Raw genomic sequence first — 25,112 nt, 5'->3', positions numbered from 1 at the left:
ACACATACATGAAACATATGTTTTTACAAAGCTTGAAGTCTCTATTATTAAATGAAATATCAGAAAACAAATATTAAATATCAAGTAATAATTACAAATAACAAATAATTAAATATCAGAAAACAAATATTCTCTGTTTAAGTCATCAGTATGAAAGCAATGATATGTACAGTTTCTACAGCCCCTGCTCATTATCTCTAATGTGACCACACCCATGCGCGCAAGAGCAATTGTGGGTCAATACCCAATACTTCAATACCCACCAGGTCCGGATATGTTGCGGAATGGTTGCGGCCATGACTAACAGCTGAAGTCACGAGGACCCACGAGATCTCGCAAATTCGTGTATGATCGCGCGATATAAGTGCTGAATTGCTGCGGAGCTCTCCGGCATCCGGCAAAAATAGAAGCTCTGCGTATCTGCTCCGGAGGGCTGCGGATCGCCAGAGTTGGAACGCAGCCGTTCTGCAGTCAGTGAAATGGAAACCTATTGACTCCGCCGCCGTTCCGGAGCGGATCCGCAGCCGTTCCGCAGTTGGTGGAAATTAGGGGTAAGTTTCTATTTTTGGCAGATGCTGGAGAGCTCCGCAGCAATTCAGCACAATATCACGCGATCATACGTGAATCTCGTGGGGTCCTCGTGACTTCAGTTGTCAGTCATGGCCGCAGCCGTTCCACAACAAATCCGGACCTGGTGGGTATCGAAGGACCGGGGTTAGATCCACAAACCTGTGTTGTGGTGTGAGAAGGCAGAATCGCGACACACCCCTTCCAACTCCCAGAGTTATCCTTCCCGTCCAGATCCAATGCTACCACATCTTTAAATTACTATTAGTATTATTTGAAGTTAACATTATAAAATACGTAGACCTACACCACAAAACTAGTTGAGGATAAATTCTTTAAAATTGGCCAATCCCAGCGTTATGGACGTGACATTTGCAGTCAAAACTTGAAATATAAATTCTCTGAAAATGCATTTAATACCAATATATTGAAACGTCTGTTTATATATCCATACTCCCTTAATAAAGGAGTACAGACATTAGAAAAATATCAGTCTACACATGCGTTTTATATTTAATATGAGGGAAATACACATGCGTTACGGACGTGACACAAACAATCTTTAACTTTTAGGTGGCAAAATATTTTTTAGTAATTCTGTGAATTACACTGCGCAAACCAATAGTAATACTACCCACCAGATGAAGAGGGTTGGCTCTCCACAGAACATAAAATATTTATTTTATTTTATTTTTCGTGTTCGCATTTATGAGGAAACAATGTTATGGACGTGACAGTTCTCTGTTACGGACGTGACCGCTCTGAAAGCGGCACTAAAAGAATGCTTTAAAACTTTCACAGAGACCTCAAACAGAAAGCACAAAGCCTTTCTTTAAAGTGAATTTCGTTTTGTATTAATTTAATCTTAATTTTAATCAATGTTTCATCAACCAATTGCATGGATTTAATAAATTAGAAGTAAATATAGCAGACAATAGATAATCACGACACGGAGGCGCCGGCACGTGAACTGGAGCTCGTCTCATAAATGAACCGAAACTCAGCACAGGGTTCGTACACTTTTTCCAAGGTCAAATTCAAGCACTTTTCAAGCACTTTCCAGGTCCATTTTAAAGCTTTTTCCAGCACCTTACACTACCGTAAATTACATACCAATACATACTTAAAATTCTTATTTAGTGTTTTTATCACATCAAAAGAGATAAACAGCCAAATGTTTCATAATAGCAGAGGGCTGCACAATATAGAAGAAAAATTAGATATGCGATAACTATACGATAATGCTTAAAGTGTGTCAAATTAACTTAAATTATCTTTAAAATATCTTTAAAATGATATAACCTACACATACGTGTTTCACATTCTTTTTGTGATAAGAAAATATCCCTACAACTTCAAGACAGTGAACATCAGTGTTCTGTAGCATAAGAAGAGTTATTTTAACATCACTGGGGTTTAGGGGTTCAGGTTATCCTACATTAGGTTTATTTAACAACAGAAACTGATTAATCAAATGTAAAAATAAACACTGCTTAGTTTTCACTGCATGAATTAAATATACTGATTCTTATTAAAGCTACAAAAGTTAGCCTATTCAACCAAAAGCAGTGAGTGATTTTCTTTGTCTTTTGTTCATGACCCCAGTTATTGCAAGCCATTGCGATATGCAATTATGCATATTGTAGGCCTAATATATAGGCCTACATTTGCAATATTTCGATATATTGTGCAGCCCTAATATTTAAGCCAATCACAAGTTTTATTCTTCAAAATGTATCACTAAGTATATGAATAATATACTTTTCATTATATTAATGTCCAAATATTGCTTACCAGATAATGTGATTTATAGGCTGTAAAACTGAATTAATTTCAAATATGAAGACTTAGAAATATTTGACAGGCCTTCCCGTTTTGGGACACATTCTTGATATAGACAAGGTTTGAACAATATCTGAGTGCACAGGCACCTGCCTGATAAATGTATTTCATTGCCAAGATGTCTTGGGCCAAGACATAACGTTAGCTAATACATTTACTGGAATAGAGCAGTGTAAATATTGCATAGGGCCATCCTAAACCTTACAGTAACAGTAGACTACTTATGACACTGACTGATTTCAGTTCAGCAATCAACGACTGTTGTTATGCACTGGGCTAACGTTTGCAGGTTAATTTGCACGTTACAGTTCTGTAATTTTGGCAATGTTCACTGCATATTCCACAAATGAACATAACGGACATGCAATACTTACATTACATTATCACACCAAGTACTCTCAGAGTCACTAATGGCCCTTTAGGACGCGGACCGCGCTGCGCTATGAAATGAAACCGTTATTTCAATGGCTTGCGCCGCGCGACTCGGACCAAAGCGGAGCTCAACGAGCTCGCGCGAACGCCGCGGTCAAAGTTTAAAATAGTTCAACTGTTGCCGCTGCGTGGCCAATAAAAACGGTGCATCCAAACAACCGCGGAAATCAAAATGAAAACTCCGCCTACTTTTGCTCTGGCCAGCGTAACGCAAATCAATCTGTATCTGATTCTGAAGGGCTACATTTTTTCTCCATTTAATAATGAACTATTTCGTCAGAAAGATATTTCTTATGAAAGAAATACAGTTACAAATTCAAGCATTTTCAAGCATTTTATCCAAAATTCAAGCACTTTTCAAACCTTGAAAACACAACATCAAAATTCAAGCACTTTCAAGGATTTCAAGCACCCGTACGAACCCTGTCAGCATATCGAGTCAGCATCGTCAACTTCATCTTTGAAGCCGACACTGACACTGAAAACACTTGTTTATTAATAAACAATTAAAATGTCTCCTTGCTATATTTGACATATTCATAATCATTACTTTTGGTTCTTTGTGACAGCTTTTAGGTGCATTATTGGTAGCGCCACCCTTACATGTTACATGAACGTGTCACCAGCGCATCAGCAATATGTGCCCCTTTTCGGTTGTTACCATGCGAAATATGTTAAATGCCAGGCGCATTTCTCTCAAAATGTGCAACCAAAACTTCTGGAGAAAACAAAGGCTAAGGTGGAGGAAGGGTTGAGTACTGCCAAACTTTTACGTATTGTTTTATGCTGCTTAAATATTTTTTTGTAGCAGAGTTTGTGCTGAATACAGTGTAATCAGACTTTAGCCATGAAAATGTCACAAGTAACAGAAATAAGCACAAATGTCAGAGCATTTCAGAACACCTCCAGGGCCCAGAAAACACCTCAGACCCCAGAGGGTTAAAAAACTTCTGTCAGGATTTACTAAAGACACGCAGTGAAAAAATAGCACTGAAAAGGCGTGGACACAGTTAATTTTGCGGCCGACCTTATTGCATATGCACTTTTAGGACTTTCCCTTTCAGATGCAAAATTTATGGGAGGAGAGTATTTAAATTAATGGTAGTAGTAAAGGTGATTTACTACAGTTTGCGCCAGCCAATTTACTGGTATTTGCTCCATTATTTACCGCCCAAAAAAAGCATGTCGCTAATTTGCGCTGCTCTTGGTAAATTGCGTTGGTCATTATGGAAATGATCTGGCTGCGTCTGTGTGCTTTAATTTGCACGTCGTCAGTAGATCATGCTCAGAACTTTCCATTTCCATCTGCGTTTTTATGGGATTGTGCTCTCATGCTAATTTGACCTGTTTAGTAAATCTGGCCCTTAGATGTGTGCAAAATGACAAAACGAAAGCTGAAAATGAAACATTTTATTACAAAATTCTAATTATTTTAATGACCATATTGACCAAGAAAGCAATGAAAGTCTCGTACCTCCCCGAGTGAGTAATATCTGCGTGGAATCTGAGAGTCAGGGTAGATGTTCTCCAGGTACCATGAGAAGGGTTTACACTTCAGAGTTTCCCTCAAGGCCTTCCGAGAAGAAACATCCCCATAATCCACCCGAACCACACCTGAAGAAACACAAATAATTAACATCCATCAAATTTATCATATTTTGGCCTTTGAAATCAATGAAATGCATGACCCTCACTTAGAAGTCACTTGAGGTAAAAGTGTCTGCTAAAAGAACACATGTAAATGACCCAGTTACAAACATGACACAGGGTAAATGAGGAAGACATATACAGATAATGAGTCTATAGCACCTCGAAAAAACTTTATCCGCATCCATATTAGCGAACATGTTTACGTTTATTCAAGTAATTTCTTTCACAATCAATATTGATGATTAACAAATAGCATACAGTTTGGATTGGCGATATGGTTCCATTCTGAGCAAGAACTCCCTGCCCATCCATGCAGCCTAGCATGGATTAGAGCAGGGAGCAACGATAACCCCTCAAAGCAAAACCATATGCCAACATCCCCAAACCACAAACTGACAGTGAAAATCTGATGCAATTTTTTTTTTTCTCCCTTCGCTAATACCAGATATGGATATAATTCAGACGCAGGAGGACAGTAGCAGCAAAGGGGTGCTCTTCTGTTACAAGCAGTGGAGAAGAGAAGCATGCCCCAAGTTACCCGAATGAGCTTAAGGCAACAAGCATATTGCCAATGCCCAAAATGTTATAAATGCTCTATTATATTTCAAAATAGACATTGTAAAACTAATTTGAATTTTTTTAAACTTTATGATAGCTGACAATTTCATTAACAACTATCATAAAATCATAAAAAACTATCATTATATATATATATATATATATATATATATGTATAGTTTTGAGTTGAGTACTAAACTAAAGACATTTTGGAATCAGCCTTTTTGAATATGGTTCTGAATAGAATGTTTAGATATGAAAACAAGATACAACAAATACTAATAATTATTTATGTATTTACTTGTTATTATTTACCATAAATAAGGAGGGTTTCATGAACTATTAATGCAAATATCCAACCCCCCCCCCCCCCCCCAACCCCCATTTTTGAAAAACCTCAGATGTCTCGATTTGAAACATCAGACACTAGAGGGAGCGTCAACATCACTTTTCTCCATTAAAAGTTATATCTGCTCACACAAAAATATCATCAATCCATTCACCAAATCGCTTATCTTCTTTATCTTATCTTCTAGATGGGTCTCTTATATGTGTGGCTTTGCAGAGGGGGTACAATACATCTGCAGGACACACATACAGAGCAGCTGACGTCCCAGAAGCCTCAGCGATTTAAGCACACACTTTCAGCTGAAGCGTCAGGCATTTGTGTCTTTCTGCTGAGTGTTAACTTTCTGCATTTCATCCATAGTTTAACGTTTTCTCTCTTTACATCTGTTTCGATATTTTCTGCTGTGTTATGTGACCTCTCCTCTCTCTGTCTCTCTCTCTCTTTGTCTGTGGTGCAGATGATAAATGATCTTGTGTGTTTCAGTAGACACCATGGGTCAGAGCTACTCTCAGTTGTGATGACTGGGTCGAAGTTATGTGCTCTTGTGTCCCCTGTTATATCTCTCCCCTCTGAGCTCAGGCCTCAATTAAAAGAACTTACTCTTATTGTTCCAGGAAAAACAAATGTACACTCTGTTGTTTTCCATAAGATGCAAAGAGATAGTGACAGGTGTTCGAAAGGACAAAAAAAACCCACAATATATATAAATGTATTATAAATTTAGACCACATAACTTGTGTGCTAGGTCGACATTTAACAAACCGAAATTCATGCCATTATTCACAGAAAATCTTTGTTGTAGCTCTCAAATCTCATGAACATTTCCAATTCCACATGTTCAAACTTAGAGAGAGCACAATTGCGTACAGAAAAGCCTTAAAAACTGCTAGATCTGCTTATTTTTCGAGTCTCTTAGAAGAAAACAATCACAACCCAAGGTATTTATTTGACACAGTGGCTAAATTAACAAGAAATAAAGCTTCTACTTCTGAAGTTTCCAAAGAGCATAGCAGTAATGACTTTATGAACTTCTTTACTTACAAGTTTGATAATATTAATGAGAAAATTATAACTATGCAACCATCTACTACAGTATCGCATCAGGCAGTGCATTGTAGTCTCCCTGAGGAAAAATTCCATTCATTCGTTGCAATAGGATAGGAAGAATTCTCTAAATTCGTTAAATCATCTAAATCAACATTTATGTTAGATACTATACCGACTAAGCTACTGAAAGAAATGCTTCCAGAGGTCATAGATCCTCTCCTTAATATCATTAATTCATCTTTGTCACTGTACCGAAAACTTTTAAGCTGGCTATTATTAAACCTCTTATTAAAAAATGCAACTTGATCCTAGCCTTTTTGTCAAAAATACTAGAAAAAGCAGTATCCTCACAACCATGTTCCTTTTTAGAAAGAAATGGTATCTGCGAGGATTTCCAGTCAGGATTTAGACCGTACCATAGTTCTGAGACTGCTCTCTTTAGAGTTACAAATGATTTGCTCATATCATCCGATCGTGGTTGTATTTCTCTGTTAGTGTTACTTGATCTTAGTGCTGCATTTGATACCATTGACCACACCATTCTTTTAAATAGACACGAAAATGATGTTGGCATTAGTGGAATTGCATTAACATGGCTTAAATCATACATATGGAATACCACAAGGCTCAGTATTAGGACCGTTGCTGTTCACTCTATGCTACTCTTGGGAGATGTCATTAGGAAGCATGGGATTAGTTTTCACTGTTATGCCGATGATACTCAGCTCTATATCTCTTCGCACCCCGACGAAACTTGCCAATTCAAGAAATTAACGGAATGCATTGCTGATATAAAAATTTGGATCACTACTAATTTCCTATTACTTAATTCACAGAAAAAAACAAACAGAGTTTCTAATGATTGGACCAAAAACCTCTGCACATACAATCTAACAATTGATGGCTGCTCTGTCAAGTCTTCGTCGTCGGTTAGGAACCTGGGTGTGCTCTTTGATACCAATCTTTCATTTGAAAGCCACATTCCTAGCATCTGTAAAACCGCATTTTTCCATCTTAAAAATATATCTAAATTAAGACACATGCTTTCAATGAAAAATGTGGAACAGTTAGTTCATGTGTTCATGACCTCATGTCACGTGTGGTTGAAGAATACAAGGTAGTAGGATCCATTTGCAGATTGACTTTATTTACACAACTCAAACTATACAAAGACAGACTCAGGAAACAGGAATCAGGAACAGAACAACCAGCCAACAACATTAAGGACCCACCAAGACTGAACTAGACATACAGGCTTAAATACAAGGGTAAATGAGCTAACACGATAACAAGAGGGTGTGGCTAATAGGAAACACCTGTGACAGACTAATAAACATAATGGGGAGCTACTAAACATGAAACAAGACAGAAACACAGACTAGACTTGTGACATGCATGAAACACGACAAAAACACAGACTAGACTGTGACAAACATGAACCCAGACAGAAACACAGACTAGCCTTGTGACATAACCTCCCCCTTAAAGAGCGGATCCCAGACGCTCTTCAGAATATAGTCCAGGGTGGTGGTGAAATGGAGGTGTTCTTGGGGGAGATGGGAGGGCCAGGTCAATGGAGCAAACTGTATGGGCGGCCAGGGCGGAGCATGCCGTATATGCGACCAGGGCGGACCAGACAGTTCAGGAACAGCCTCGGGAGCACCCTCCACAGCATGCTCAGGGACAGACTCGAGTTCATCCTCCTGGGCAGCCCTGGCGTGCTTCTGGACCAACTCGGGAGCACCCACCGTGGCGTGCTCAGGAACAGCCTCCTCCGCAGCGGGTTCCGGGACAGCTTCCTCCGCAGCGGGTTCCGGGACAGCTTCCTCCGCAGCGGGTTCCGGGGACAGCTTCCTTCGCAGCGGGTTCAGGGACAGTTTCCTCCGCAGCAGGTTCTGATATTAGTAGCCTTGGGTATTGAGTAATTTTAAATAAATGTGCGGTTACACTATCTTAAGGTGGCGTAGTTACATTGTACTTACTCAAAAAGCACAGAGTAATATTAATTAACTACATGTACTTACTATAGAGTTACAGTTAGGGTTTGGTTTAGTTACTTGTTATTGTGCATAATTTAATGTTATTACTATAGTAAGTACATGTAGCAACGTGTAACTACGTCACCTTAAAATAAAGTGTTACCAAATGTGCTTTTACCGAATGGATCCCAGGAAGACGTGAATACTCTTTTTTTATGAAATGTATGCATATCGGGGCAGAAGTGTAGCATTCCTGTATCTCAAAAAGTAGAGCATGGCACTAGCAACACCAAGGTCATAATAGGTTTGATTCCTAGGGAATGCATGAACTGATGAATTGGGTACATTGAATGTAATGTAAGTTGCTTTGGATAAAAGCTTCTGCCAAATGTAAATGTAAGTGATTAGGGTCAGGCACAGATCTTAGAACTAGAAGACCTCTATTGTGAATACTGCGATAAACATCTGATTGTGTATTCCATGCACTGAACACAGAAAGTCATAAGCATTTTGAATAGCATTAGGGTAAACTGTAAGTACATGGTGACAGAACCTTCTTTTTTTGGGGTGAACTATTCCTTTAAATGTGCAAAGATTTGACACTTCATTCTGTTGAGCCCTTATTCCAAATAACCTCAGTCTCGCTAAGAACAGCCACTGCCCTAGACTCTAGAAATACCAGACCACACTATTTATTCATCACACACACACACATGCTCCAGTTGGCACACCACAACAAAGCACAGCACCACTGGGATGCTTTTCCAGGAAAAATCTCCCTCCTCTTCTCCACATTACGACAGAGTGCCTCCTGAATCTTTTCCTCTCAAGTGAACTGACAGAGGTTTCAGTAAAGGCTAATCTCATTATTGTCCTTGTACAGGATACTGAGGCTTTCTAACCCCTCTATAGCACTACATTTCCCAGGTCCCCCTAGGGGTGAGATGCAGATAAGAATAGCAGGACTTTCATGAATATGTGAGCAGCAGATTAGAGCTCAGACACTTAGCACAAAGCCAGGCATGAATAAAATATGGAAAATCTCTCATCAGATTGAAATATCTGTCCGGGTGATCTGCGATGGCAGAACCGCTTGCGGACTGTCATGAAAAAAGTCCATATCAGCAAATACGAGCAAGACAGATGGATGTAAAATGTTTTAGGGGGATGTGGCACAGTTAACGTTGAATGGGTATCAAATATTTCATGGTAGGAATAAGAGGCACTGTATCTTTTGTAGAAAAAACACACTCACTGGTAAGTTTGTGAAACAGAACTTGTGAATGGTAGCGCAATGAGTGTAACCAGGGTTCCACAAAAATGTTGTCCTTTTGACAGTGTGATTATTTAATTAATTTAATTTGCCTCCCTTCATATGTCACTAGAAACGTGAAGAAGAGTCATGTCTTTGATTTGAATAGCTGATTTGAATAATTTCAGCAAGGACTATTATTATTACATTTTAACTTTATAATGATGTTTTTACGTTTAACTTTGACCCTAAATGTTTTATTTACTCACCCAAGCTGGATTTATTTGTAGATCAGTGTTACAATAGATCTCATTGTCATATTAACCCTTTGTATTTAAACAAGTGTAAAGTAAAATACTGTTGTTTTATAGCAAGGCTTGTGAAAAAGAAGTGTGCTTAAATGTCTTAATTGGGTGTGCTCTTTGATACCAATCTTTCATTTGAAAGTCACGTTTCTAGTGAAGGGGGTGGATTGTGATTATAATCAAGGTATTAATCAATATTTTTCCTTCTAAATATCAAATGAGTTGAATGATTTATCTGGAGATTTTACTTTGTTATAGAAGTTACCAGTGTGATTACTGAAATGTTCTTTTCATGTATTCTTTAATGTCTGTATTTGATATCTGAATGAAGTAACAGTGCTTGCTTATTTAGCCCGGCTTCCAGAAATGAAATAGGGACTTGTTTTGTGTTTGAGAAAGGTCTTCAACATGTTAAACATATAGGGGTCATTGAAGCCAATACTTTAAGGGACCATTTCTTTGTTAAAGCCTTACTTTCCAGTTAGACTTAAGTGTAGCTCTTCTTGAGAGAATAGACGCATTATCTTGATGTTTTGAGAGGACTCTCCTGTTTATAGTTAGAGCCTGGCCAAATCCAACCTTGGAAAAGCTGTGTGTCAGTGTGTGTGTTAGTCTTCTTGGTTACAGGTTAAAGAACCACTGGCATTATTGGAGATTGACTGAGTTGTTGTTCTGGACATGCTGGCGCCCAGCAACCCAAATCTGCAACCTGGAAGGTCACAACATGCCTAACTTCAGGGTCTGAGTGTTAGCTGCCTAATCAATGGAGCTATGCTTCAATCCATCTGTATATGTGTGGAAAATTACTATTCTTAGCCAATCAGAAACTGCAACCTGAAGCAAGGACGTATCTTAGACCTTGGTGTAGGGTATAACTGCTGTGATCTTTGTAACTGTAAACGGGGCGGCCTACGAACTCCTGTGTGAGTCTTGAAGCTGATTTCTGATGAAACTACAGTAAAACTTTTCTTCAATTTCTTATAATTCTGACTCCAGGTCTTCTTTCAAACATCTGGTCCTTGGGTCCTAGACTGTTAACACTAGTATCTGTAAAACCACATTTTTCCATCTTAAAAATATATCTAAATTACGTCATATTCTCTCAATGACAAATGTGGAACAATTAGTTAATGTGTTCATGACATAAAGGCTCCGCGACCAGGACTCCACTTCGGCCTGTCGGTTCATTAGCTTCACCGTGGCTCCTACTTCCCTCATCTCCACTGTGGCCCATCAGTCCACCAGCTCCGTCAGGCTCCCTCGTCCCCCCGGTTCCGCTTTGGTCATTCGTCGGCCTGCCCTCGCCTTGGGACTACACTCCTCTGGCTTTGCCTCGTCCCTTCGTCCATCTGGCTCCGTTGGGCTCCTCACTCCCTCCAGCTCAACCTTGGTCCTCTGTCGCTCCGGCTCCACCGCGGCCTTCTGGATCCCCGCCTGCGCCTCGGTCACCAGAGCTGTCGGCATCGTCATGTCCCTCGGGATCCTCAGCATCGCCCTGGCTCGTCGACTCTCCGGCTCCATCCGGGTATCCTCTTCCACCTGCTCAGCTTCCGTCAGTCGACCCCCAGAGTCATCTGCCCTTTCTCCACCATGGCTCCTCTCTCCGTCGCCTTCACCATGGCCGCTTGAAGGGTCGTCTTCGCCATGGCCGCCTTTTTCTAATTGTAATGTCATGAACTTTAACATTTAACATGCTAACTGTGGCTTGTAGAGTCTGAGATGTAGCTCTTGGGTTTTTTGCAGTTTCTCTGAGCATTGCACAATCTGACCTTGGGGTGAATTTGCTGGGATGTCCACACCTGGGAAGATTGGCACTGTCTTGAACGTTTTACACTTATGAATAATCTTCCTCACTGTAGATTAGAATGATGGACTTCAAATTGTTTGGAAATGGCCTAGTAACTCTTCTCAGATTGATGGGCAGCAACAATTGCTTCTCTATGATCATTGCTGATGTCTTTCCTCCATGGCACTGTGTTAACACACACCTGAATGCTCCAAACCAGCAAACAAAAGTCGAAACTTCTGATTTTATAGAGTTGGTCGCGCTTGCTGATGATAAATTAATCAAAGTTATTAGCAGTGCCTGAATAATACGTACCCTCTTAATTCCTATGGAAAGCAGTAAGAGTGTAATTAGTTTGACACACATTGCTTCTCCGTTTGGGCCAAGTTTTTGTTAAATAAACCATGGCGCGGTGTAAAATGTCATGTGCTGATGAGGATGTATTTACCTAATTGTAAGACCTGCCAAGGACCAGATGATTTTTTATGTTGTCCTGATACGTAAAACCTTAAGCAATTATGAAATTACATATAAATATGTACTTAAATCCTACTTAAGTGGGTCAAAAAGCACTTTTAAGTAAATCTAATTGCATTTAATATATATTTAAACTATATATATATTTTTTTATTAATTGTAAATAATTAAAAGTCAGAAATTACTGAATTATATTCAGTTATATCTTATCAAATATATTACTTCCGTAATAAGTACTCTTTTTAAAACTATGTTAAAGTGTACTTATTTTTCACAAGGGTCTTTAAGAAGTAAACTTGTGCTGGTGGGCAAGAGGAAGAAAAAGGTACAAGGAAAATGAAAGAGGAAGATAAGAGGAAGTGTGGTGAAGGAATTGCATTTGAAGAAACTGAGTCTGCTACTAATCCTACTGTCTGTGTAAGCTTGAGGAGAGCTGTGTTTGTGCCAGGATATAGAAAGCAAATAAAAGACCACAACAATGGACCAGGATGCTGAACGATAAGATAATTGCAGTCTTTCACAACAACCATGACCACATGTGCAAATCAACACGCTACTTATAGAAACCATCTCTGTAAAGACAGTCATACCTCATGGTGACACTAATAAAGACCTGTGAGAACATGATTACTGCTTCATAAAATAACTGGGTAAATAGAATTGTGGCATCATCTTATTTTCACTTTTACTTTTAGTTGTGTTAGAAAGTAGTAGAAACAACAACCATTATCAAAGATCACCAAAGATAATGCGATGGTCCATGTCAGTGAAGTGTCATTTAAAGATTTCCTGAAGATTATTACCTGGTGAGATGATGTAGAAAAAATCTTTGAACTCGTCCATCCAGACTTCAGCCAGTCGTCTGTTGTTCTTATTGATCACCTGACCAGTTCCACCAGGGAAGCTGTATGGTGTGGCCTTCCGGAATACATGCCCTACATGAGAACATGTAACTATCTCTAGAGATCCTCCACACTGCCAGATCTATTTTCACACATACAAAAGGAATTAAATCAGAATGGTTTTAAAAACTGGTTACATACAATTACAGTAAAAAGAGCATTACGAAGTGTATTTATGAACATGGATATAGCATACCAGAACAGTATGATTATGTGAGACATTTATGACCCTTGCTGGTGTTCTTTTTAATATCTTAAACTTACCCTAAAAGACATTTCAAGATTTTCCCCTCCCCATATGTCCATTCCTGAGTCATAAGTGCCGATCTCTTCAAAATAAGTTCGGTCAATTGAGAACAGACCTCCTGCCATCGTGGGAGTTCTGTGGAAAAGATTAAAACAAAAAAGCATTAAAAAAAATCTGACAGTGTTTATATATGTACGGTGACAATAGCTAGGTTAAGTGATGTGAACCCTTGTATACTGTGTAAACAATTTAGAGCCCACAGAAGACTGAAAGACTTTCTTGACTGCAAGCCAATGATGAAATGTCATCAGACGACAGTGTATTTTATTGTTGTGGGTGTCTCAATTGGGATACAGGAAATGCAATTTTTAGAGAATAACTATAGGCCCTATTTTAACGATCTAAGTGCATGGTCTAAAGCACACGGCGCAAGCACACTTAGGGCGTGTCCGAATCCACTTTTGCTAGTTTAACGACGGGAAAAATGGTCGGCAAGCCCAGCGCATGGTCTAAAAGGGTTGTCCCTATCTCTCAATGAGTAATGGGTGTGTTTTGGGTGTATCGTGCAAAAAAACAATCAGAGTGTAATTTCCAATTCCCTTTAAAAGCCAGTTTTGTTCACGCCATGGCGGATTCGCTATTTACATGGCGGAATTTGCAAGCGGAAAGACTGAACGCTTCTCCAGAGAGCAAACGGATCTGCTCGTGCGCGAGGTTAAAGCACAAGCAGACCATCTACGGGACAGGCTGGATTCCACAATATATTTAGGTATACAATATAAATGTAATCCTTTTATTTTTAATAAGTGGCTAGTTTGTGTGGTGCTGCGGATTGTGTGTGTAAAAAGGAGAGTGAACGCGCTTTGTGGACCCACCTATAGGCACACATTAAACACTTTAAATAACCATTGACTTTAGACCAGGTTTCAGTTGGTCAGTGACGCAGTCTATTTCAGTTGCCTCAAAATAGCAACACGCCAACAATGCGCCTGAACACACCTCATTTTCATACCAGCAGCCCATGGGCGCACAAATGGGCGTAAATGCATTTGCTATTTAAACAACGTGGTGCAGGACGTGAAAATGATAACTGCGTCAGGCTGAAACTAGCAAAAAACACTTGCGTCACGCCTGGCACTGCATTGCGCCGGGTGTATGATAGGGCCCTATATGTTGTTATATTTTGGTTGCGTTTGTAGTTAATCAAAATGTAGCTGGTTGTGTAAAATATGCACATACAGTAGTATCAATATATTTATTGATATTCTGAATCTAATCATATTGTGGCATGGTTTGAGGTATCGGCAAATGCTGTATCGTGACTAAGAGAATCGATGTTGGATTGTATCAGTTTAAAACTTTTCTTAAACTCTCAAGTTAATAAAAGAAATACATAGTTCAGCCATGAAGCTCTACCGAGCAGCTGATTGGTTTTCTTAAAGCCGACTACTTTGACCAATAGATCTGTTTGTTCTATCTACATAGCCTATTTATTTCGGCTCAACTCAGTGCAGCACACCATGGGAATTTTCCTAGACCTCTACCTTCCCCCTACTTTCCTTGCAGCAGCTCACTTTCTATTAAAGTCCCCCTGTGGAGAAAATCAAGCTTTTAATGTTTTTTATATGTCTTTGTGGTGTTTTTAATATGCTTTAAGACAAACCATGTGCAAATTCATGTCAACACCATTGCTGAGTATTTTCTCCTTAAAACTGCAGTGAACCAAAGACAGTCTCAAAAACGTGATTTGAAATCGCTGATGTTTCTGACATCAAAAACTGCCTTGTAACCAATCAGGTCAACGCATGATCGTCAACGAATGGATCTCTGAGCTGGTGTGAGTGAGTGGGGGCGAGGCTAATTTGCATATTCATCAAACCGCTTATACTAAATGAGGCAAGGGTAGAGTTACATTCAAGCTATTTTAAGGCATGACAGATTTTTTGATCAAAGGTGAGTTTTAAGGGATAAAATGATTGACTTTAACCGTATTTATGTACATGTTACTGCAGTATCCTTCACTCATGCAGAAGCAGCAGCGTAGTAGATCTAGTTCTCTAAGACTAAGCCAATGTACATTTCATTCTTATCAATAAATGCTGTTTAAATCTATTCCGGGACTTGTCATTATTGAACAGGTATAAAGAGTTGATAATATCAGATTTGAGTTTTACATCTTACTTAATGGTTAATTAAAAATCGGCAGTCCTGCAGTGACAGCAACTAAACCATTGTGCCACCTACATTACATGCTGTCAGCTCAATTAACCAAGAAGTATCAGCTATTATGTTAGGGTTTCGAAATATGTGGAATGAAGGCTGGGTGTCTTTATGAAGCTGTTGTCATTAATTCATAAATGACATTAGTTTGTTTGAAAGAAACAATATAGCACAGAACATCTGTATATATATATATATATATATATATATATATATATATATATATATATATATATATATATATATATATATATATATATATATATATATATATATATATATATATATATATATATATCAGTGCCATTTGTGTACAATTAACAGGATAGTGAACTTACATCATTTTATAAATTTAGCATATAATTCAAAGGAAATTTTATTACCTAACAGGAAGGATCCGGTCCCCCTTTCGTCGGTCCATCTCTCTCTGAGGAACTGGATACCATCTGAAGTTGAGTTTCCAGTTGAATCCCCCATAGGTCATATCTGAGCCAGCCATATACTCAAATGTCTCATCACTGATGACATCAATGATAGGGCAGACCACAGCCCTCCTAGAATGTCAAACAAAAATAACCCTTTCACCTTCAACAGGGTGTCAACAAGTTTCTATTTTTTAATATATAAAATTTCAGTCATATACCAATCAATGATGATGATGATAAAACAAGACATGAAAAAGCTAAAAAACACAAGCCAAATTCATGGACACACCCCTAATCATGGTCATATTTTTAACAGTTTCTTTTCATTAACTTAGAACTAACCCTAACTTCTGTAGGCGACAAGAGACTCTTTAATATTATGACTTTTGCAGCATGGAAGAACATTCTTTTGTAGTGGAACACTATGAAAGGCTAGCAAAAAATGTTAATAGAGTTAACACCACTGAAAAACCATTCATGTATAATTCACTTTATAGGCCCGATCATTCACTCGGAACAATGCAGCGCCAGGCGCGACGCAAGTGTTTTTTGCTAGCTTCAGCCCAACGCAGTTATCATTTTCACGTCCTGCGCGACATTGCTTAAATAGCAAATGCATTTACGACCATGGGCATGCTGGTCTGAAAACGATGTGTGTTCAGGTGCATCGTTGGCGCGTTGCTATTTTGAGGCAACTGAAATAGACTGCACCATTGACCAACTGAAACCTGCGTGACGAAACCGGTCTCGTATCTCTCACGGAGGAGCGGAAGCATAAAGGAGTAGCACAAACCTGCCATTTGCCCGTATCCGGAGGAGCCGGATAATAAATTGGGTTACATTGGTGCCGAAACCCGGGAGGAAGGAGGGACACACTGTCGGAGAGCCCTCGCTGCTGAGGAGGTTGGGCAGCATGAAGAAGCGGTGACCGCTGATGGCTGGCCGAGGTGGTGGTGCTGGAGCGATTGAACAGCAAGTGGGATGGAGAACTCGCTGCCGTGCTCCTGGGTCGAGGAGGGGTGGCTGCCTTCTGAGAGGGAGTGGAGGAGTCGCTCCCATTCGCCGTGGGCCGGAGCCTGCTGCCATACACCAGGATGACTCGCTGACGGCTGCCCTCGACTGGAGGAGCCATCGCTGTCCGCCAGGTGGCAGAGGAGCATCGAACCGTCCCCCAACGGATGTCCAGTACCATCGCATGACACCACAAGTGAGTCTCTCAGCTGGTTGAGGACCGAGCGGCAGTGTGTCCGGGAACCGGACCAATATTTTTTTTTTCTCTCTCCCCTCTCTCGTCTCTGTCGCTCCTCATGCTTCCGTCTCCTTTTCTCTCGGCTCGTCTGTCCATGCCCCTGCGCGATGCACTGATCTCGTATCTCTCACGGAAGAGCGCAAGCATAAAAGGAAGAGCGACCACAGTGAAGGACGAGAGAGGCCAGGCCTGGATTTATGTTTCTGTTTTATTGTGTGTGTCTTTACTTTCATTTTGTATTTGTTTGTTTATTTATTAAAATCTGTGAAACATTCACAGATTCCCGCCAAATTCTTCCCACAACAACATACTGTGTTATAGTCTGCTTGCGCGCTTTAACCTCGCGCACGAGCAGATCCGTTTGCTCTATGGATACGTGTTCAGTCTTTCCGCTTGCAAATTCCGTCATGTAAATAGTGAATCCGCCATGGCACGAGTGCAACTGACTTTTAAAGTGAATGGGAGATGAGACTCTGATTGGTTTATTGCATGTTACCCCCAAAACACACACATTAGTCAGAATTGGGACAACCCTTTTAGACCATGCGTGGAGAACTTGTTTCCCATCATTAAACTAGCACGAAGTGGATTTTAGACCATGCATCGTTAAAATAGGGCCCTAAGACAGTCACAACAGTCTTCTCTGCCAGTCTTTGATACATTTCCATGATGCATAACTATGGATGAAAAAAAAATGACAAATGTATTTGAAACAAAAAAGCATGCTGAATTTCACTAATTGAAACAAAAAAAATGCATTAACAGTGCATGCATTTTAATGTATGTATTTTCAGGGCTTTAATCAACAAAAATACACCTAAAGAAAGCTCAAACGATCATACCACCCTAAGATCCTGGATTCAAGTGAATTTCAGGTTTATCAATCTTATAAGATTTCAGGTCCTGATCAACCTGTCTGGATTTATTTAGCAAATAATGCCAGGCTGACTGCACATTATCCGTTATGTAGCAGAATTATCCCAAATACATTTCCAAAAAGAAACTGTCCACATTGTAGATCATGCTTCCATATTAATTGGATTAACACCTCCAGCTCCAGCTTCAGCAACACTAGACTGATTCTGATCAATGCAAACTCAATGCAAAAACCGCAAATGACCAACTCATCCTTTACTGTTCAGTGATTCGGCCAAACTTGGCAGTACAAATCTTTAAAGCAAGCAGCACACAACACATGCTTGAAAAGAGAGGTTTCCGGTATCAAAGAACTGGAGCATGAGGCTGAGCGACACAGTTTCCAAGAATGTGAGTGTCTAAGAGTGTGTTCTTGTTAGAGTAACAGGATATTCGCAGTAATGTAATTCTGAATCTAAATTCTCTACCTGAATCAGTATGAACTTAATAAAGGTCATTTTACAAATGGAGGACACGTCACACTTACTGATGGGTAAAAGGATTATACTTTGAGAAACCACAAACTAAAGCAGCTGGAAAGGTAAGCATTCAAAGCAAGCTAAATAAGCAGTAAAACACATTTTTACCTAAGTTGAATAGGTAAAATTTCTAAAGTTTCTGTGGACTTTCACCTAAACTTCTAAACATGTACACCCTTTCCCTACACTTCTACATTACACCACAGAAATCACTGCAGTTGTAAGTGTACTGTAAGTACCTAGTGGTGCAGTGTGTCTTGATCAGTGGACTGAACACACTTTTAAGGTGGCTTAAAATTATTTAAAATGAGACAAAACAAACTTTAAAATAAGCTTAAAAAAAGTCACGATGTAAGCTGTTTGATAACTTCCTGAAGTTATTGAAACTTCAGGAATTATGGAATTGAATTACTTAGTACTATATACTGCCATTCCTAGTTTCACGGACAGTCGCTTGGACTGTTAAGGATGCCCACCCCTTGCCTCATCAGGCAGATTGTTTAGCAGCTTTGGGATGGAATGTCATCTTTAGTGCGATGGACTTAACTTTTGGTTTTTATAACGTTGTAATATCTTTAGAGGACAAGAAGTTCACTGCCTTCATGACTGCCATGGGCCTGTATGAATTCAACAGTCTACCTCAGGGGCTCTGTAACAGTCCAGCCAGCTTTATGCGACTCATGACCAACATCTTCAGGGATCAGAATTTTCCTTCTAAAATAAAAGCCAATCTTTACTTTGAGCTTCCTAACTAGATTATCAATATGTACATTAAATAAAAGTTTGTTGTCTATCCATATACCCAAGTACTTGTACGTGAGTACCCTTTCAATGGATTTACCATCAGACGTAAAAATGCTAAGATCATCAAGCAACTGTAGGCAAGTTTTTGAAAAGACCATGAACTTTGTTTTCTGAGGATTTAAAACCAATTTTAAATTGAGCAGAGCAGTTTGTAATGACTGAAATGCAGTCTGAAGCTCTTGCACAGCCTGTGCTATGGAAGGAGCATATGTATAAATGACAGTGTCATCAGCATAAAAGTGTACTTTTGCTTGAACATCCTTATCTAAATCATTTATAAAAATAGAGAACAGAATAGGTCCCAAAATAGACCCCTGGGGGACCCCTTTAGATATCCCAAGAAACTTATATTTGTGGCCCTCTGCATTGACACACTGAGTTCGATCTACAAAATAGTTTCTAAACCATTTAACAGCATTAGGACAGAAACCCACATCCCTAAGTTTGTTCAGCAACAATTCATGATCTACAGAATCTGCGGGTCCTCATATAGATAGCCTTGGATAGATCTACAAATAAAGCAGCGCAATGTTGTTTTCTGTCCAAGGCACAAATAAGATAATTTATTACCACCATAGCAGCAGTAATGGTACTGTGGCCAGTTCTAAAACCAGATTGAAAATTGTTTAAAATATTATTATCAAATAAGAACTGTTTTACCTGTAAATTTACCTGGGATTCAAGGATCTTAGCCAGGATTGATAGTTTGGAGATCGGACGGTAATTGTTTAGCTCTGAGGGGTCCCCACCTTTAAATAAGGGGATAACATAAGCAGCTTTCCAGATTTGGGGTATTGAATTGAACATAAGACTCAAATTAAAAATGTGAGTAATAGACTCAGCAATAACATCTGCCGCAACCTTTAGGAGATAAGGATCCAGATTGTCAGGACCTGCAGATTTTTTGTAGTCAATGACTTTCAGAGCTTTACAAACTTGCGCAACTGAAATAGTTTTAAAATCAAACAAATCCAGATTTCTATCAGTTGCAGTGGTGGCAGAACATGGGACAGGAGCATTTACATTTGGGCTGTCAAATGCAGACCCAGCACAGATAAAGTGTTTGTTTAACTGACTGATCATAGCAGCTTTATCCTTTATTTCATCTGAGCCAACCAGAATGTGTTCAGGGAGGCTTGAAGCAACATGTGTACCTGACATAGATTTAATTACTTTCCAGAATTTGGAGGGGTTATTTAGATTCTCTGTAACTGTCTTCAGGTAAAACTCTGATTTGGAATTTCTTATCATCAAGGTACACTTGTTCCTTAGGGTTCTAAACATAGTCCAATCAGCAGAGGAGTTTGAAAATCTAGCTTGGGCCCACGATTTATTTCTTAAATGAATTAGCTCTGAGAGACTGTCTGAGAACCAGGGATTTTCCCTACCACTGATCCTAATCTTTTTAATGGGAACATGTTTATTTGAAATAGACAGAAAAATTGAATGAAAATATTCCCATGCCAATTCAACATCCGGAATCAGAGTTACTCTGTTAAGATCACTATGATATAAATCACGCAGGAAAGCCTGCTCTTGAAAACCTTTAAAATATCTTTTAAAAATGAACCGGGGTTTTACCTTGGGAATTATTCCTGACACAAGCTTCTGATAGAACCATTACATCAGCGTTTGTCGTATTTGCCCAGATCTTGATCATATCCATTTTAGGGACCAGACTTCTAACATTTAAATGTATGAAACAAAGGCCTGATCGACTTTTGAAATCTGAGGGAGTGGGTAGACATTGCACAGAGGTAGTAGGCCCAGGATTTGGCTGAACATTTCCAGATAACAACAATAAAAGCATCACTATACATCGCAGTTTTAATTTAACAGGAGATGAATTATCAGAACCACTGTGGTGGGAGTGTGGGGAATATGGGGGGAGTACTCTGGGTTCGGGCCGAATACCAAGCCCGGAGCCCTCTCCTCGGACAGCACGCCAAATACGGTTTTATTCTATCTGACTTAGTTGTAAGTGTGAACTCGTGAAATGACCCAAAACATGAAGATGACCAATTCAGTTAATGGGGTTACCAGCTCTTTATTGTCATACAAATGATTAAGCAGTTACATAGTAGTACAAGTGTTTTTCCTTTGAGTTTATTCAAAACATTGCATCAAGTTGAGATAGACAAAATTCTGAATTAAAGTAACTTTCACATTGAAATCAGTAGTGGTGTTTGGGGCACCCTATTTACAAGTCTTTGTAAACTCTTTGTAGGCCTGATCAGCCTGCTTAGGTCACTTTCTCTGTGGGTTGGGAAGCATGTTGCTGTGTCAAGTGTATTGAGCATTAATTGTGTTTAATCTGTGTGTGGCTTTTGATTAGTTATTTATCTGTATTGAACAAGTTTTGTGAAGTTCAGGCGGGGAGTATGTAGCTGGTTCAGAAAGTATAAAATGCAATGAACTCCATCAAAACTTATTATTTTTTATTTGTGTTCTGAGTTATAAGGTACAATGTACATAATTAATTATATTGGGACCATTCATGCAGAATGTTTAATAAGGGGCACATACATGATAACTCTGATGTGCGATGTGCTAACAGCGCCATCCTTAGAAACACATTTGCCATTGACGGGTTCGGATGTGCTTTCTCTCGCTCTTCTAACGAGCGTGCTTGGTAAGGACATTTTGAAGTGTATAAAACTACGTCATCGATTTATTTCATGAGATTAAAATGTTTAAGTGTAATGTAAGGCTGTGATGTCATGAAATTTAATGTGATTGATTGCATTTTGAGTGTTTTATTGATGCTTATTTTATTTTATTGATATGTTTTTTTATTTCAATTTGTTTGTGTAAAATCTTTAACTTTTTACATTTTTCTCAAACGAATTTATTCACTGATATGAGTAAACTTTAAACTACATTATATGTTTTCCTTGTATATTATTGCATATGCCATATAACGGTAACATGTATTTTGTGGCTTACTAAATTTTGTGATTTTTATTTAATTTATTTTATTATTGTCTTTGTTTTGTAACTATTATTTGAGTAAATTAAGATCTTGAGAAACACACATGCCATTGACGGGTTCGGATGTGCTTTCTCTCACTCTTCTAACGAGAGTGCTGACTGAAGGGGAGAGATGTGTATCCCAAATAATTTACTGTGCTCTGTGTATCTCTGCAGCGAATAAAGCATCCTGAGACCCCTTCCATCGACATTATCTATTATCTATCGACAATGTTATAGCCTACATGGGGGGCTGAGAAAATTGTCTTTGCCCTTATAAGAAAACAAGTATACTTCAAGTTCATTTTATTAGTATACTTAAGTAAAGCACAAGATTATTTTAAGTATATTTTATGTAGTAAGTATATTATATTTAAAGTACATTTATGTAGTATGTAGTAAGTATATTTAAGTATATATTAAGTATATACTTGTAAGTATACTACTAGTTCAATACTACTTGGGACTAAACCAGCCCACTTTTTAGTTTATAAAAGTATAACAGTTGACCTGTAGTTGCAAATTAATGAGAGTTAGTTGACATGTAGTTGCAACGTTGCTTATAGTAAGTATAATGTCTAAAGTGCACTATAGAGATAAAGTGTAATCAGTCAAATAATGTGAATAACACCGGAAGCCTCGCACATTCAAGTTACACATGGCAGTGTCCACTCTCAGGATAAAAATAAGGTGGATAGAATTCAAAGTTCTAGACTCAGGAATATAGTGTTGTCTGCAGAGTACACTCACCTGTCCTCTTTGATTCGGGCCAGCAGGGGCTCTAGCCACCCTATAGTGCACTCACAGTGGGCGTCCAGAAAGGTGATGACCTGCCCTCGCGTGGCAGCTGCACCCCTCAGCCGTGCTCGTATCAAACCGGATCGCTGTTCCATCCTCAAAATTCGGACTGGAACCTCCAGAGTTGCAACATAGTCCTCCAATTTCTTCTTTAGAAAATCTGGAAGAAGAAGAAAAAAAAGATGATGTCATCTACATAGATGAGTCATGGTGGACAACACATGAAGAGTTTGGTTCCAAAACGCAATAAATCCATTTTGATTAATTTGAGTAAAAATGTGTTGTCTTTACCAAGAAAGTGGCAAGATGAAAACCACTATTTTCTGTTTCAAACTTTCACATAGCATAGGTTATAATAACATAAAAAATTCAAATCCAGATTTTGATTTTCAAAGATTTATTATAAAAACTGACTGAAAACTGATGACACCTCTTGTATTAGACTATAGAAAATTGCATTCATATTTAAGACATCTTTGTTGTATTGAATTGATTGTCTTGTGCATACTATAAATCCATTGCATTAATATAACAATATTCACTGATGAAAGTCTGGATGAACCTTTTTGTCTTTGGGACTGAAAACTCAAAGTCAGTTTCCCCCCCCCCCCCCCCCCCCCAAAAAACAAGCTGAAACATGGACTCATCTGACCATAGAACACATTTCCACTGTGTTTTTGAATATCGGAGAGGAGCTTGGGTCCAGAAAACGCTGCATTGAACAGATGTATATCTTTCTCCTTGCGTAACAGAGATTCAAGTTGGATATCTTGATGCAGTAGCAGACTGTGTTAAGTAACAACAGTTTTCCAAAGTACCCCTGAGCACATGTGGCTGTATTTAACAGAGTAGCATGACAATTTCTCATTCAATACTGTCAGAGTGGTCAAAGGTCACGCACGTTCAACAGAGGTCTTCTGCCTTGCCCTACACAGACTGAGATTTCTTTGGATTCCTTGAATCTTTTCACAACATTATATATGGTAGTAGGTGAAAAACCTAAATTCTTTGCAATCTTGCATAGAGAAATGTGATTTTTGAATTGTTTGACAGTTATCTCATGAAATTTGGCACAAAGCCATGACTTGCTTGCAAAGACCGGGTCTTTGGTGGAAGCTCCTTTTATACCTAAACCTACCCTCACCTATTACCAGTTCACCTGTAAATTGTGGACTGTTTCAACAGTTTAACAGTTTAACTTAGATATTATATAGTCTTTTTACACTTTTATTTTGTCTCTGCCCCAACTTGTCCCAACTACCAACTTGGAGTGTGTTGCTGCCATCAAAATCAAAATTTGTTTATATTTACAAAATACATTTAAGTTGGTCAGTGAAAACTTTGGACATATATCTATATATCTATAGCTTTTGTCTGTCACATTGATCTGACTTCGCTAGCTTTAATCTAACTAATCTAGCTCACTATCGCTCGTAAAACGTGCTAGTCTTCCACTAGCCTGTTAATCTGCCATCTGTGTTTGCCATCTTTTTTTCTCTCGCGCACTCGCGCCTTTTCGAGTCCATCAAACAACTGTGGTGAGTAGGATCAGTCAACAAACACAGTGAGTCATATATTTTCCTATTATTGTCACTTGCACTTCATGTCACATGTATAGTATAGCCTTCTCTGTCAGCGCAGAGGGCTTTACATGTTATAAATGCAGGGAGATAGTCAGGCTGACGAAGAAGATTTCAGAACTAGAGACTTGCATCCAAACTTTAATCGAGGATAGTAAGAGTGCAAGGGGTTTAGATACTGCTTTGGATGCGACTAGCTCAGTGAACTCTGTACATTGTTCGGTTCCGGCTGTAGAGCCCGTGCAGCAGGGCAACTGGGTGACCGTGAGACGCTGTAGT

The 25,112-nt window shown here is 39.0% G+C and overlaps 1 protein-coding gene across 4 annotated transcripts in view; it reads right to left on the bottom strand.

Moving 5' to 3' along the window:
- The window catches only part of galnt13 (polypeptide N-acetylgalactosaminyltransferase 13), a 161,421-nt gene that overhangs the window by 60,657 nt on the left and 75,652 nt on the right, over positions 1–25,112 (bottom strand). For all 4 annotated transcript variants that reach the window (XM_084123279.1, XM_084123280.1, XM_084123277.1 and 1 more), the window contains exons 5-9: positions 23,206–23,413; positions 15,997–16,167; positions 13,411–13,528; positions 13,048–13,228; positions 4,316–4,455 (exon numbers count right to left, since the gene is read on the bottom strand). In XM_084123279.1, coding sequence (XP_083979405.1) covers positions 4,316–4,455; positions 13,048–13,228; positions 13,411–13,528; positions 15,997–16,167; positions 23,206–23,413 — 818 coding nt within the window. The remainder of the gene's footprint in view (positions 1–4,315; positions 4,456–13,047; positions 13,229–13,410; positions 13,529–15,996; positions 16,168–23,205; positions 23,414–25,112) is intronic.

This window comes from Abramis brama (assembly GCF_963993115.1).
Source record: "Abramis brama genome assembly, chromosome: 8".
NCBI lineage: Eukaryota > Metazoa > Chordata > Actinopteri > Cypriniformes > Leuciscidae > Abramis > Abramis brama.
Note: the sequence above shows the minus strand (reverse complement) of the source record. Positions and strands in the feature narration are given on the sequence as shown.